Source organism: Giraffa tippelskirchi, chromosome 8 (assembly GCF_054371585.1).
Source record: "Giraffa tippelskirchi isolate mGirTip1 chromosome 8, T2T-mGirTip1v1.2.pri, whole genome shotgun sequence".
Taxonomy (NCBI): domain Eukaryota; kingdom Metazoa; phylum Chordata; class Mammalia; order Artiodactyla; family Giraffidae; genus Giraffa; species Giraffa tippelskirchi.
In genome coordinates, this window is record NC_137282.1 from 10448931 (window position 1) to 10463452 (window position 14522).

The following is a 14522-nucleotide window of genomic DNA, read 5'->3' on the forward strand; positions in this document are numbered from 1 at the left end:
TTCAAAAAGATAGCAAGTTGGAATCATGTGCTATTAGGATGCAATGGAGCAGACAGTCTCAGCAACACTTCTGTGATGCATTTAACAAGATACATAACCTCAGTCTAAGTATCAGGAAACATTTCATAAACCTAAACTGAGGCACATTTTCCCAAATAATCAGCCTGTGACTATAAAACTTTTGAATGTCAGAAATGCCACGAAAAATGTAGTCAACTAAACTAAAGAGATAGGAGTACTCAATGCAGTGGTTGGTTCTGAAGTGGATCTTCTTGCTGTAGAGTGCCAGTACCATGATGAAGGGGAAATTTGAACCTGATAAAAGAATTAGATGATAACAACATATCTTTGTTTCCTGTTATTGAAGGTCTGTTTTAAGAGAATTCATTTCTCTGTAAGAGTTATACATTAAAATATTTAGAGTGATCAGGGTGTCCCATTGGTAATTACTCAACTGGTTTAGGAAACAAAATTTGTTTCTCATGTCATTTCTCTAAGTATGAGTTTGTTACTAATTTAAACAAAAACCCATTAAACAGTGTACTAGTAATATAGAAATATCAAACTAGAGAGAATCTAGGGTTTATGCATTCTATATACTTAATGTTGAGCTGTTTTAATTTTGTTACCAAAGTAAAAATAATTCTGACTTTTAATTAAAGCAATCAACTTTTAATTAATGCAAGAATGTGTTTATTCTTTCAGTTTTCTATATTATCCCTAGTATGTATAATTTTCTTAATAATCATTAGTTCTTCTTACTATAATGATTATAATCTTGACAGTGTTGTGAATAATAAGGAAAGTAATAAACAGTAAGTTGTACTTAAGTAGAGCCTTTTTGTCAACAAGCACTGTTTTGTTTAACATCTTCTCAATCATGCAACCTCCTTAACATCCTCTACTTATTAGATGTCTGTTATATTGAATTAGAATAGAAATGATCTTATTCTTTTATTACTAACTGAGTTAAAAATAAAGCACTCTCCACTTCTTGGCTATTGTCTAAGTGAAGAAGTAAATAATTCACAGTATGTTATTGAGGAGTGTTACTTTGATCATGATTTTATTCCTTTTAACTAAGAAATGCAATTTAATTTTAGACGTTCCCATGGCATAAAGTTTTTTAGCAGTTGCAGCATAGATGAATTTAAACATACAACTTCACAGCCTAAATTTGAATGTCTTCAGAATAAAACAGTTCCAAAAGTGGTTCCACAAGGAAGAAATGCAATTTGTGGCAATGGAATTTTAGAACCACCTGAGCAATGTGACTGTGGTGCTAAAGAGGTTAGTGAAAAAGACTGATATTTGTTTTTGGGTTTGTAAGGTAATCTTACAAATGTAGATGTGACATAAAGGGGGAGAACTTTAAAAAAAAAAAAATTGTACCATATAGCCAAACATCTAAGATGGGAAGCTATGGGGCATGTGATAACTGGCTCATCCAGAATTTGAAGTTGAAGAATTTAAGAATAGGGTAAGTGCAACATGGGTTGAATGAAGATTTTCCTTATTGTGTAAATATTACCCATATTTCTGTATCATACACATCAATTCCAGCAGTAGTATAATTATCACCTAAATCATCCATGAATTCCTTTAAAGTGACTGATTTAGATCACTGAGTTATTAAATGTATGCTGCTGTTCACATCTTCATCTTCTAATCTCAGTCCTTGCTTTGGGGGAACTTCATTTATTTTAGCTTGGTTTCACAAAATTGAATTCAAGAAGAGAGATATCACTTTGCCCACAAAGAACCGTATAGTCAAAGCCTTGTTTTTCCAGTAGTCATGTATGGATGTGGTCCACTGGAGAAGGGAATGGCAAACCACTTCAGTATTATTGCCTTGAGAACCCTATGAACAGTGTGAAAAGGCAAAAAGATAAGACACTGAAAGATGAACTCCCCAGCTTGATAGGTGCCCAATATGCTACTGGAGATCTGTGGAGAAATAACTCCAGAAAGAATGAAGGGATGGAACCGAAACAAAAACAACACCCAGTTTTGGATGGCACTGGGGATAGAAGCAAGGTTGGATGCTGTAAAGAGCAATATTGCACAGGAACCTGGAGTGTTAGGTCCACGAATGAAGGCAAACTGGAAGTGGTCAAACAAGAGATGACAAGAGTGAACATAGACATTCTAGGAATCAGCGAACTAAGATGGACTGGAATGGGTAAATTTAACTCAGATGACCATTACATCTACTACGGTGGGCAGGAATCCCTTAGAAGAAATGGAGTAGCCATCATAGTCAACAAAAGAGTCCAAAATGCAGTACTTGGATGCAATTTCAAAAACAACAGAATGATCTCTGTTCATTTCCAAGGCAAACCATTCAATATCACGGTAATCCAAGTCTATGCCCCCACCAGTAACACTGAAGAAGCTGAAGCTGAACAGTTCTATGAAGACCTACAAGACCTTCTAGAACTAACACCGGAAAAAGATGTCCTTTTCATTGTAGGGGACTGGAATGCAAAAGTAGGAAGTCAAGAAACACCTGGAGTAGCAGGCAAATTTGGCCTTGGAGTACAGAATGAAGCAGGGCAAAGGCTAATAGAGTTCTGCCAAGAGAATGCACTGGTCATAGCAAACACCCTCTTCCAACAACACAAGAGAAGACTCTACACATGGACATGACCAGATGGTCAATACCAAAATCAGATTGATTATATTCTTTGCAGGCAAAGATGGAGAAACTCTATACAGTCAGCAAAATCAAGACCAGGAGCTGACTGTGGCTCAGATCATGAACTCCTTATTGCCAAATTCAGGCTGAAATTGAAGAAAGTGGAGAAAACCACTAGACCATTCAGGTATGACCTAAATCAAATCCCATATGACTATACAGTGGAAGTGAGAAATAGATTTAAGGGACTACGTCTGATAGAATGCCTGATGAACTATGGACGGATGTTCATGACATTGTACAGGAGACAGGAATCAACACCATCCCCAAGAAAAAGAAATGCAAAAAAAGCAAAATGGCTGTCTGAGGAGTCTTTACAAATAGCTGTGAAAAGAAGGGAAGCAAAAAGCAAAGGAGAAAAGGAAAGATATATCCACTTGAATGCAGAGTTCCACTTGAATGCAGATTTCCAAAGAATAGCAAGGAGAGATAAGAACGCCTTCCTCAGTGATCAGTGCAAAGAAATAGAGGAAAACAATAGAATGGGAAAGACTAGAGATCTCTTCAAGAAAATTAGAGATACCAAGGGAACATTTCATGCAAAGATAGGCTCGATAAAGGACAGAAATGGTATGGACCTAACAGAAGCAGAAGATATTAAGAAAAGGTGGCAAGAATACACAGAAGAACTGTAGAAAAAAGATCTTCATGACCCAGATAATCACTATGGTGTGATCACTCACCTAGAGCCAGACATCCTGGAATGTGAAGTCAAGTGGGCCTTAGAAAGCATCACTACGAACAAAGCTAGTGGAGGTGATGGAATTCCAGTTGAGCTATTTCAAATCCTCAAAGGTGATGCTGTGAAAGTGCTGCACTCGATACGCCAGCAAATTTGGAAAACTCAGCAGTGGCCACAGGACTGGAAGAGGTCAGTCTTCGTTCCAATTCCAAAGAAAGGCAATGCCAAAGAATGCTCAAACTACGGCACAATTACACTCATCTCACATGCTAGTAAAGTAATGCTCAAAATTCTCCAAGCCAGGCTTCAGCAATACGTGAACCGTGAACTTCCAGATGTTCAAGCTGATTTTAGAAAAGGCAGAGGAACCATTGATCAAACTGCCAACATCCGCTGGATCATCGAAAAAGCAAGAGAGTTCCAGAAAAACATCTATTTCTGCTTTATTGACTATGCCAAAGCCTTTGACTGTGTGGATCACAATAAACTGTGGAAAATTCTGAAAGAGATGGGAATACCAGACCATCTGACCTGCCTCTTGAGAAACCTGTATGCAGGTCAGGAAGCAACAGTTAGAACTGGACATGGGACAACAGACTGGTTCCAAATAGAAAAAGGAGTACGTCAAGGCTGTATATTGTCACCCTGCTTATTTAACTTATATGTAGAGTACGTCATGAGAAATGCTCTGCTGGATGAAGCACAAGCTGGAATCCAGATTGCCGGGAGAAATATCAATAACCTTAGATATGCAGATGACACCACCCTTATGGCAGGAAGTGAAGAAGAACTAAAGAGCCTCTTGATGAAAGTGAAAGAGGAGAGTGAAAAAATTGGCTTAAAGCTCAATGTTCAGAAAACTAAGATCATGGCATCTGGTCCCATCACTTCATGGGAAATAGATGGGGAAACAGTGGAAACAGTGTCAGACTTTATTTTTTGGGGCTCCAGAATCACTGCTGATGGTGATTGCAGCCATGAAATTAAAAGACTCTTACTCCTTGGAAGGAAGGTTATGGCCAACCTAGATAGCATATTTGAAAGCAGAGACATTACTTTGCCAACAAAGGTCCATCTAGTCAAGGCTATGGTTTTTCCAGTGGTCATGTATGGATGTGAGAGTTGGACATGAAGAAAGCTGAGCGCCGAAGAATTGATGCTTTTGAACTGTGGTGTTGGAGAAGAGTCTTGAGAGTCCCTTGGACTGCAAGGAGATCCAATCAATCCATCCTAAAAGAGATCAATCCTGGGTGTTCATTGGAAGGTCTGATGTTGAAGCTGAAACTCCAATACTCTGGCCACCTCATGCGAAGGGTTGACTCATTGGAAAAGACCCTAATTCTGGGTAGGATTGGGGGCTGGAGAAGAAGGGGACGACAGAGGATGAGATGGTTGGATGGCATCACCGACTCGATGGACATGGGTTTGGGTAGACTCCGGGAGTTGGTGATGGACAGAGAGGCCTGGCGTGCTGCAATTCATGGGGTCGCAAAGAGTTGGACACGACTGAGCGACTGTACTGAACTGAACTGATTTTGTCACATCCAAAAATTTTTATGTAATCACAGAATATCTTGAGGAGAATTGATAAGATAGATAAGTAGTTTCCTAGTGGCTCAGACGGTAATAAATCTACCTGCAATGTGGGAGACCCAGGTTCGATCCTGGGTTAGGAAGATCCCTTGGAGAAGGGAATGGCTACCCACTCCAGTGTTCTGGCCTGGAGAATTCCATGAACAGAGGAACCTGGCAAGGCTACAGCCCATAGGGTCACAAAGAGATGGATGCTACTGAATAAGTAACACACACACACACACACACACACACACAAATGAAAAAAAAATCTCAAAATTTATTGTTCATATATTTATTAACACAAAAAGATTGAAATAAATTGCATTACATTTTTAACAGTCAGATTCTTGAGCATAGAATCATGAATGATTTCATTACAACTTTTTTCTATATCAAAATACATTGTTTAGGTGAAGTGTTAAAAATAGATACAGATATAAAAATTATACTGTGATTGTAATTAGAGACATGTCTTAAGATATTATGTTATAAGTAAAATGATTTAGTTCAAAATTCCTTTTATTTAACTTGATTATCTTTGCTTTCAGAAATGTGCTCATTTAAAATGCTGTGATCCTTCAAGCTGTGTTCTGATTGGAACAGCAGAATGTGGTAGTGGACCATGTTGTGGAAAAACAAGTTGTCAGGTAAGTTTTCAGAATATTGCCTTATTTTCTTCCATGAAGTTCTTGCTCTTGTGGGCTTTTTAGCTTTTTTTCACATAATTTTTACTCATCTTTCAAATATATTGTTGTATGTTCTTGACTCATACACAGTTGATTTCAGAATTGAGAGGTCTCTAGACCTTTTCCAATCAACTTTTTAGCCCTACCTCTAATCTTACTGTTTCGATCTCTACTCAGAACTCATCCTATTATGCCATTTAATAACAGTTTCAGGTAATTTGGGTGTCGTGAGTTCCTCTTGGTCATAATTGAATGTAGCTCCTGACAATCTACTTATGATAAAATTATGAATAAGCCACCCAACACACACTTGAGATACAAGACTTGAATAAACAGACAGTTATAATAGTAACCCCTCACTTTGAAAGTAGCAGAAAAAAGGAATCCATAAGGAATAGTCAGCAATATGTAGCATATCTAATACTGAAGATGAACTTTGTCAATCACTCACTGAATCTTTGACTTCCCTTGGGAAGTTTTCCGTTCAGTTTTCCTTCATAGCCGCCTCTGATAGGAGACTGGGTAAGTTCTGTTCTAGGGATTGCTTCATTTTAACAACTCACGTTTTTTTGCATCACTTTCAGGAGGCTATGACAAACATAAATGCTGACTGATTAGAGGTTTTGTTGTCAGGTTTGTTTTTCCACTGCCAGTGACGTCTCTCCCCACATCATTTTACCCTGTTCTCTGTATGTTTGTTTGTTCGTTTGTTTTTTCACTCAGTGGGCTTGTTCTTAAAGCCAGTGTTCATTTGTTTCAAGGCACATTAATGTAGAGGCCAGCCTAGTGTTTCCACTTCTTAGCAATAAACGGTGTTGTTCTTTCCTTCCCCAGACCTCTCACCTTTGTCTTTGTCTCCAAATCAGTGAGACTGAGCAGTTGAATTTTCTAAACAGTCCATTTCCATCTGGGCTCCCCAGGTGACGCTGGTGGTAAAGAGCCTGCCTGCCAGGAGAATCCCATGGACAGAGGAGCCTGGCCCCTGCATTCCACAGGGTCACAAAGGGTTGGAGATGACTGAAGTAACTTAGTACACACCCACTATTGCCCTCTACCTACATCTCAAAGGATAATTCTTTGCAACAGAGATAATTCCTGCATTTGGTCCAGTGAAAATTCATAGTATAAGTTGCTAGGGAGACATTAAGGGTAACAGCAGTGAATTCTGTCAAGAAGTTCCAACTAAAACCTGTAACTCCCAGCTATCGTCTTTTGTTTTTAACATTCAGGACTGCATTTATTGTTCTGTAGAAGGTAGCCCTGGACAGGCTTTTCATTTCTCACACTTGAGGGAACCTGTGACTCCATTCTAGTTCTGGGAATATACCCACTGCCACCATCTGCCCAGGACCTTTCCTCCTCACTCTCGAAGCATGCTTCAATGTCCTATGTTAGTTCCTATTAACTTTCTTACGTGTTATAGCATAGAATCTAGCTTTCACTGTCTTTTCAAGGGTTGCAGATGCCTCTCTTATTAGTGACCATAAGCTAAAAAGGCTTTTTATTTTTTTTATCTGTCTACTTTCCGTTCTAGCTTCCACTGACATGGTCTGAAATTTAATGACTTGATCCAGTGTTTTTTTTCTTATAAATTTTCAGTTTAGATGGGCACAAGTCCAAGTGCAAAGATATGGAAGACCAATAGTTTAACCTGCTGTTATCTGACACATAGCAGGGACTAACATGTTGTAGCCAGGACCCAGACTTTCCTCTCTGAAGTTTTAAGGAGCTGTGTCTGGTACTGCACACCAGCAATTATCATGGGTCAGCTGTATCTTGATGATGAACAGACAAGCAAAGAATAAGAACCAAGCACTCAGGAAGCTTGCATACAACATGAGTTTAGCGTCATGCTCAAGTGAGTCTTTGTTTAAAACAGGAGCAGCAAGATTCTTGTGCTATACATCGCTTGGATTTCCTTGCTTTTCCTTGGCAGTTCTCAGACAAGCTTTTCCTGCATGCAGTACAGATAGCTCAGTGCAGTTCCTGGCTTTTCTAGTCCATACTGTATGGTATTTCAGAAGAGCAGAGGGATCCCCTCTTTCCCAACACCCATCTCCACCCCGGAGGTGGCAGAAGCCCTGACCCACCATTACATCCTAAGTTAAATTTCCCACCACTGTGTCTGGGGAGAAGTGTTCCAACTGTCATCCTGAGTCAGAAGCAGTTTCCTAGGAGAAGTGGAGTTAGTCCTGAAAAGAAAATTACTTGAAGGGCAAAAAGGACAAGGGTGTCCACTAAGAAACATTTTAGGAACCTGAAAAGACCAGCATCTGAGTTAGTTAAAATGTTTCAGGAGTGCAATGGATTAGTCCCCAAGAATCGAAAGTTGAAAAACACATATGCGTAGTTTTATCTCAGATATTTTCTGTTTATCTTGAAGTGAGTATTCAGGATAACCACAGCATTGTAACTAGGAGCACTTTTGCTAGAGCCATTTTTAAATTGAAGTGCAAGTCACACAGTGAGAATGTAACCATTTCCAAGTGCACTTAGTGTGTAGAGTAGCATTCAGTGCCTTCACCGTGCTGTGCGGCCTCCGCCTTGACCTGGTTCCACAGCAGCTTCCTCACCCAAACAGGAGACCCCGGCCCATGACACGCCTGCTCTCCTCTCTCCCTCCCCCTCAGTTCCTGGCAACCAGCACTGCATTTGGTCTCTGTGGGTTTCCCTGCTCTGGACAGTTCATAGAGCTAGAGCCATACAGGGGGAACCCTCGTGTCTGGTTTCTTCACCAAATCCAGGGTTTCCGAGTTTCAGTCGCCTTGTAGCACACATCAGCACTCCATTCCTTTATGTGGCTGAACATATTCCATTGTCCATACCACAGTTTGTTTACACATTTGTAGGCATTTGGGTTCTTTGCAAACTCTTTCACCAGAACTTTTAAGCAAATTTATAGCTTGAATACTTACAAACATAACGGTAATGAAAATGATAACTACAAATTCAATGCTTATTTAATTTTTTTACATTTGTTTTACTACTTCGAAGCAAATATGTGTTTTTCCTTTTCTCACAGATATTTGAAAGAGGAAAAGAGTGTAGGAAAAGCACTGATCCATGTGATTTTCCAGAATTTTGCAATGGGGAGTCTGAATTTTGTGGACCTGATATGAAAGCTGCTGACTTACAAACGTGCAATAATAAATCTTCTTATTGCTTTAGAGGAGAATGCCAAGATAGAACAAAGCAGTGCATAAAATTGTTTGGAAAATGTAATGATTTATCTTTTCTTCTGAGCTTTATTTTTAAACTATATTTCTCTAAAGTCAGTAAAACACCAAATAAAAAGGACTGTTTGTTAAATCCAAATTTGAACATAACATTGAAATCAATGTAACTTTGAACTACGTCAAGAGGCAAAACAGATCCAATAGGAACAGGAGAAAATGAATAGGATATTAGTCAAGTTTGAGGTGGTTGGGAGAAAGTGAGTAGAATTTAGAATTGAAGATAAGAGATAGTGCAGAAGACTGTAGGATTTCTTAATTGTTTCTGCTCTGTCATACCAGCTCTCCTCTTTGTAAGTGGGTAGTGTTCAGCAAGTGTTTCTTTTTCTTGTATAGCCAGTAGATAACACTGAAATATGTAATTGATGACATTGACTAGGCATTGTTGTCTAGATATTTCAGTATTAATTTACCACAGTTTTAGTTTTTAATTTTTTAAAGATGAGTAATTGGAAATTTGTTTATGTTTTTAGTTGCTAAAGAATCTACTTATCAATGTACAGAAGAAGTGAATATTCATAATGATCCTTATGGAAACTGTAACGGACGCTTTTGTTTTTTTCCGTATGTATTTAGAAATTTATACACTTTTCAAATGCCTGTGTGAGTGTCTGTGTGTATGTATACTGCCAAGAGTCACTTAATGCAAATGAAAGATGAACCTGGTTTATATAGATGAATTTATACGTTGCACTTTATTAGTTGCTGTATGTTCTGAATAGCTTTGGTGTTATGATCTCCTCATATTTTGTACTGTTTTTTATCTAATCTCTTGTGTCTCTAAGAGACCTATGAGCATTAAGAGTTTTTTAATATATTGATAGGCATCTGCTTTGTGGAAAGTTAGTTTGCCACTGGACACATTCACTTATAGTACCAAGGAATGACATTGATGTTCAATATACCTACCTTGGAGGCCATATATGTATGTCAGCAAAGTTAAGATTTCAGAGAGATCCGGACCCTACTATTACGCAGTCTGGAACCATGTGTGATGAAGGGAAGGTAAATAAAAATTTTACTTGATTCTATATATGATGTATGGATGTCTGAGTGTGTGTGTGTGAGCGAGAGAGAGAGAAAGAGCTTAAGATTTTTTAATTTGTAATTAATGGTATAAATTTTGGTTACTATATCATCATACAATTAAAAGGTCACTTTCTATTGGCTAAAGGAATATTTGCTTCACTGTCTATCTTTTTATTGTGAGTTTTGCTGTAGTTAGTTGAATTTGTTTATTCACATTTGAGAATCTAAACTTGTCCAGTAGGCAAGGATCTGGTCTGAGACAGTTTGTGTAATCAAAGAAGAAAAAGTATCAAATGATACATGAAAAAAATGGGTCAGAACAAACTGAATAATGAGTAAAACAAGGAAAACCAAAAAAGCCAACATTTAGCAATACAGTACTTGACTAGAATTAAATTGCAATGAAACTAAAACATTTTCTCATTAGCCTACTCCCCTAGTTCTTTCTTCAAAAACATAACATACTTGTTTAAAATTGGACCCTTCCACAAGATACAATAATAAAATAGAGTTTGAGTTTTATGCATTTTTCTTTTTCTTAAATACTTTGATAAACATAAAGAATTTTTAAACCAGTGTCATTAAAAGCCAGTACATGAAAGTAAAAAAGAAAGCAATTATTTCACATTTTAATTAAAATGATTACATTAAGATACAATATTTTTAAAAATGAAGAATAGAGAAAATTGGAAGCAAATAGTGACCTTATCTCAGAATGGTGAAAGATAGTCTCACATAAATATAATGGCTTCCCTGGTAGCTCAGCTGGTAAAGAATCTGCCTACAAGGCAGGAGACCCCAGTTTGATTCCTGGGTTGGGAAGATCCCCTAGAAAAGGGATAGGCTACCCACTCCAGTATTGTTGCCTGAAGAATTCCTTGGACAGAGGAGTCTGGCAGGCTACAGTCCATGAAGTTGCAAAGAGCTGGACAAGACTGAGCAGCTTTCACTTCTAGTCACAAAGGGGCATACTGATGCTGACTACATTATGAAGTGATACGTCATGTCACCCCTTAAACATTTAAAGCAGAATGCAGTAGTGTCTGCCATAAATATGGCAGAGTAAAGATGTAAAATTATTAGCTAATTTGATTAGAAAAAAAGTAATATAGTGGTATAATAGTATAATGTGGTTTAACACACACAAGAAAATTAATTTGGCCTTTTCCCTTGGTTTCTGGCCCAGAGCTCCAAAACCTTAGAATTTCCTGACTGATAGGAATATTTGGTGTTATTCATAATTAGATTCATCCAAAGAAACCTGAGTTTATGCTAATGAGGTAACAGGGTGGTGCCTCTTGATGCTTCAGAGTATGCTGGTCACCAGAAAGACCAATTGATTACTGGCGTGGAGCTTTACGCTCCACTCACAGCATCAGTAAAGGGAGTGGTATGGCTGGAGATTGGACTCTGTAAAAATTTTTGAATAACTAGACTCAAGATAGTTTGTAAGCTGGTGAACACAATGTGTTGTAATGAGGACGTGCCTGGAGAGGGCGTGGAGACAATGACACCTCCTCTTGCCCGACAGCATAACTTGACCTGTGCGTCTCTTCTGTTTGGCCGCTCCTGAATTATATTCTTTCCCATAAATTAGTAAACATAAATGAAGTCTTTCCTGAGTTCTGTGAGCCTAATTAGGAAATTATCAAACCTGAGAGGGAGCCATGGGAACCTCCAATTTATAACCAGTTGGTCAGAAGGATAAAGACTTGAATCTGTTGTCTGAAATGGGAATAGTCTTGTGGGACTGAGCCCCCTAACTTGTGGAATCTGATTCTAACTGCAGATAGATTGTGTCAGAACAAGTTGAATTGAATTCTTGGACACCCGGTTGGTATCAGAGAAGATACCCCCACTATGTCTGTGTGTATATGTGTGTGTGTATATATATGCACATCTACGTGTACCCCAATATATATGTACATGTGCACACCCACACATACCCCAATATATATGTACAGGTGCACACACACACACCCCAGTATATATGTACATGTGAACACACATCCATACCCCAGTATATATGTACATATGAACACACATCCATACCCCAGTATATATGTACATGTGCACACACACATACACCAGTATATATATACATGTACATAGACATTCATAACCCAGTATATATGTACCTGTGCACACACACACACGTACCCCAGTATATATGTACACATGCACACACACACACATATCCCAGTATTATATGTACATGTGAACATACATCCATACCCCAGTATATATGTACATGTGCACACACACACACCCCAGTATATATATGCATGTACATAGACATCCATACCCCAGTATATATGTACCTGTGCACACACACACACGTATCCCAGTATATATGTACATGTGCACACATATCCATACCCCAGTATATATGTACCTGTGCACACACACATACCCCAGCATGTGTATACACACATATTCCAGTATATATGTACATGTGCACACACACACATATACCCCAGTATATATGTACACATGCACACACACACACACACACACACACACACACACACACCAGTATATATGTACATGTGAACATACATCCATACCCCAGTATATATGTACATGTGCGCGCGCACACATACCCCAGTATGTATATACATGTACATACACATTCATAACCAGGTATATATGTACCTATGCACACAAACATACCCCAGCAATATATATATACATGTGTATACACATATATTCCAGTATATATGTACATATGCACACACACACATACTCTAGTGTTTATCAGTACAAAAAAATCGTGAAATTGAACATACGACTAAAAAACATGAAAATGTTCTAACTTAGTTCAGTTCAGTTCAGTCGCTCAGTCGTGTCTGACTCTCTGCGACCCCATGAATTGCAGCACGCCAGGCCTCTCTGTCCATCACCAACTCCCGGAGTCTACCCAAACCCATGTTCATCGAGTCGGTGATGCCATCCAACCATCTCATCCTCTGTCGTCCCCTTCTCCTCCCGCCCCAATCCTACCCAGCATTAGGGTCTTTTCCAATGAGTCAACTCTTCTCATGAGGTGGCCAAAGTACTGGAGTTTCAGCTTCAACATCAGTCCTTCCAATGAACACCCAGGATTGATCTCCTTTAGGATGGATTGATGGGATCTCCTTGCAGTCCAAGGGACTCTCAAGAGTCTTCTCCAACACCATAGTTCAGAAGCATCAATTCTTCGGCGCTCAGCTTTCTTTATAGTCCAACTCTCACATCCATACATGACCACTAGAAAAACCATAGCCTTAACTAGACGGACTTTTGTTGGCAAAGTAATGTCTCTGCTTTTAAATATGCTATCTAGGTTGGCCATAGCCCTCCTTCCAAGGAGTAAGCGTCTTTTCATTTCATGGCTGCAGTCACCATCAGCAGTGATTCTGGAGCCCAAAAAAATAAAGTCTGACACTGTTTCCACTGTTTCCCCATCTATTTCCCATGAAGTGATGGGACCAGATGCCATGATCTTAGTTTTCTGAACGTTGAGCTTTAAGCCAACTTTTTCACTCTCCTCTTTCACTTTCATCAAGAGGCTCTTTAGTTCTTCTGCACTTCCTGCCATAAGGGTGGTGTCATCCGCATATCTGAGGTTATTGATATTTCTCCCGGCAATCTTGATTCCAGCTTGTGTTTCTTCCAGCCCAGAGTTTCTCATGATGTACTCTGCATATAAGTTAAATAAGCAGGGTGACAATATACAGCCTTGACGTACTCCTTTTCCTATTTGGAACCAGTCTGTTGTTCCATGTCCAGTTCTAACTGTTGCTTCCTGACCTGCGTACAGGTTTCTCAAGAGGCAGGTCAGATGGTCTGGTATTCCCATCTCTTTCAGAATTTTCCACAGTTTATTGTGATCCACACAGTCAAAGGCTTTGGCATAGTCAATAAAGCAGAAATAGATGTTTTTTCTGGAATTCTCTTGCTTTTTCGATGATCCAGCGGATATTGGCAATTTGACCTCTGGTTCCTCTGCCTTTTCTAAAACTTAACCTGTGATTAAATAAATTCAAAGTAAGTGAATATTCAGCTATTGTTTCTGTGCTATCATTTTGATATCAAAAATAACATTTGATGGAGAGGAGATGAAGATGTCATCATAAGAAGATGTTAAACTCGCCTCTCCCCAGGAACACATCAAAAATACATCTACATGTGAAGCAATTCTCCCTGAAAACAAACTGGATACTTGTCAGGTAGGCAGGAATGACAAACAATCAGTATGGCACCTGTGCCTCTAGGAAGGAGCATAGAGGAAGGGTGAGGGGTGTGTGTGTGTGTGTGTGTGTGTGTGTGTGTGTGTGTGTGTGTGGTTCAGAGATCCTCCCTGGGGAGTGAGTGGTTTAAACTGGTTGCTGGACACCCCAGGCCTGGGATCTGACACTGGGATTTGATCCCTTATCAAGTTTGAAAATCAGTGGGGCTTACACGTGTAAGTGCCAGTCGCTCAGTCATATCTGACTCTGCGACCCCATGGACTATACAGTCCATGGAATTCTCCAGGCCAGAATACTGGAGTGGGTAGCCTTTCCCATCTCCAGGGGATCTTCTCAACCCAGGGATTCAACCCAGGTCTCCCACATTGCAGGCAGATTCTTTACAAG

At 39.1% G+C, this 14522-nt stretch overlaps 1 protein-coding gene across 50 annotated transcripts in view; it reads left to right on the top strand.

Annotated features, from left to right (window-relative positions):
- Window positions 1–14522, top strand: part of LOC145518868 (A disintegrin and metallopeptidase domain 3-like) — a 109213-nt gene that overhangs the window by 68711 nt on the left and 25980 nt on the right. For all 50 annotated transcript variants that reach the window (XR_014063384.1, XR_014063379.1, XR_014063380.1 and 47 more), the window contains 5 exons: window positions 1104–1290; window positions 5504–5602; window positions 8664–8859; window positions 9348–9438; window positions 9699–9879. Coding sequence is in view for 27 of the 50 variants with exons in the window: in XM_081523968.1 (XP_081380094.1) it covers window positions 1104–1290; window positions 5504–5602; window positions 8664–8859; window positions 9348–9438; window positions 9699–9879 (754 nt within the window). In the remaining 23 variants the exon portion in view is untranslated. The remainder of the gene's footprint in view (window positions 1–1103; window positions 1291–5503; window positions 5603–8663; window positions 8860–9347; window positions 9439–9698; window positions 9880–14522) is intronic.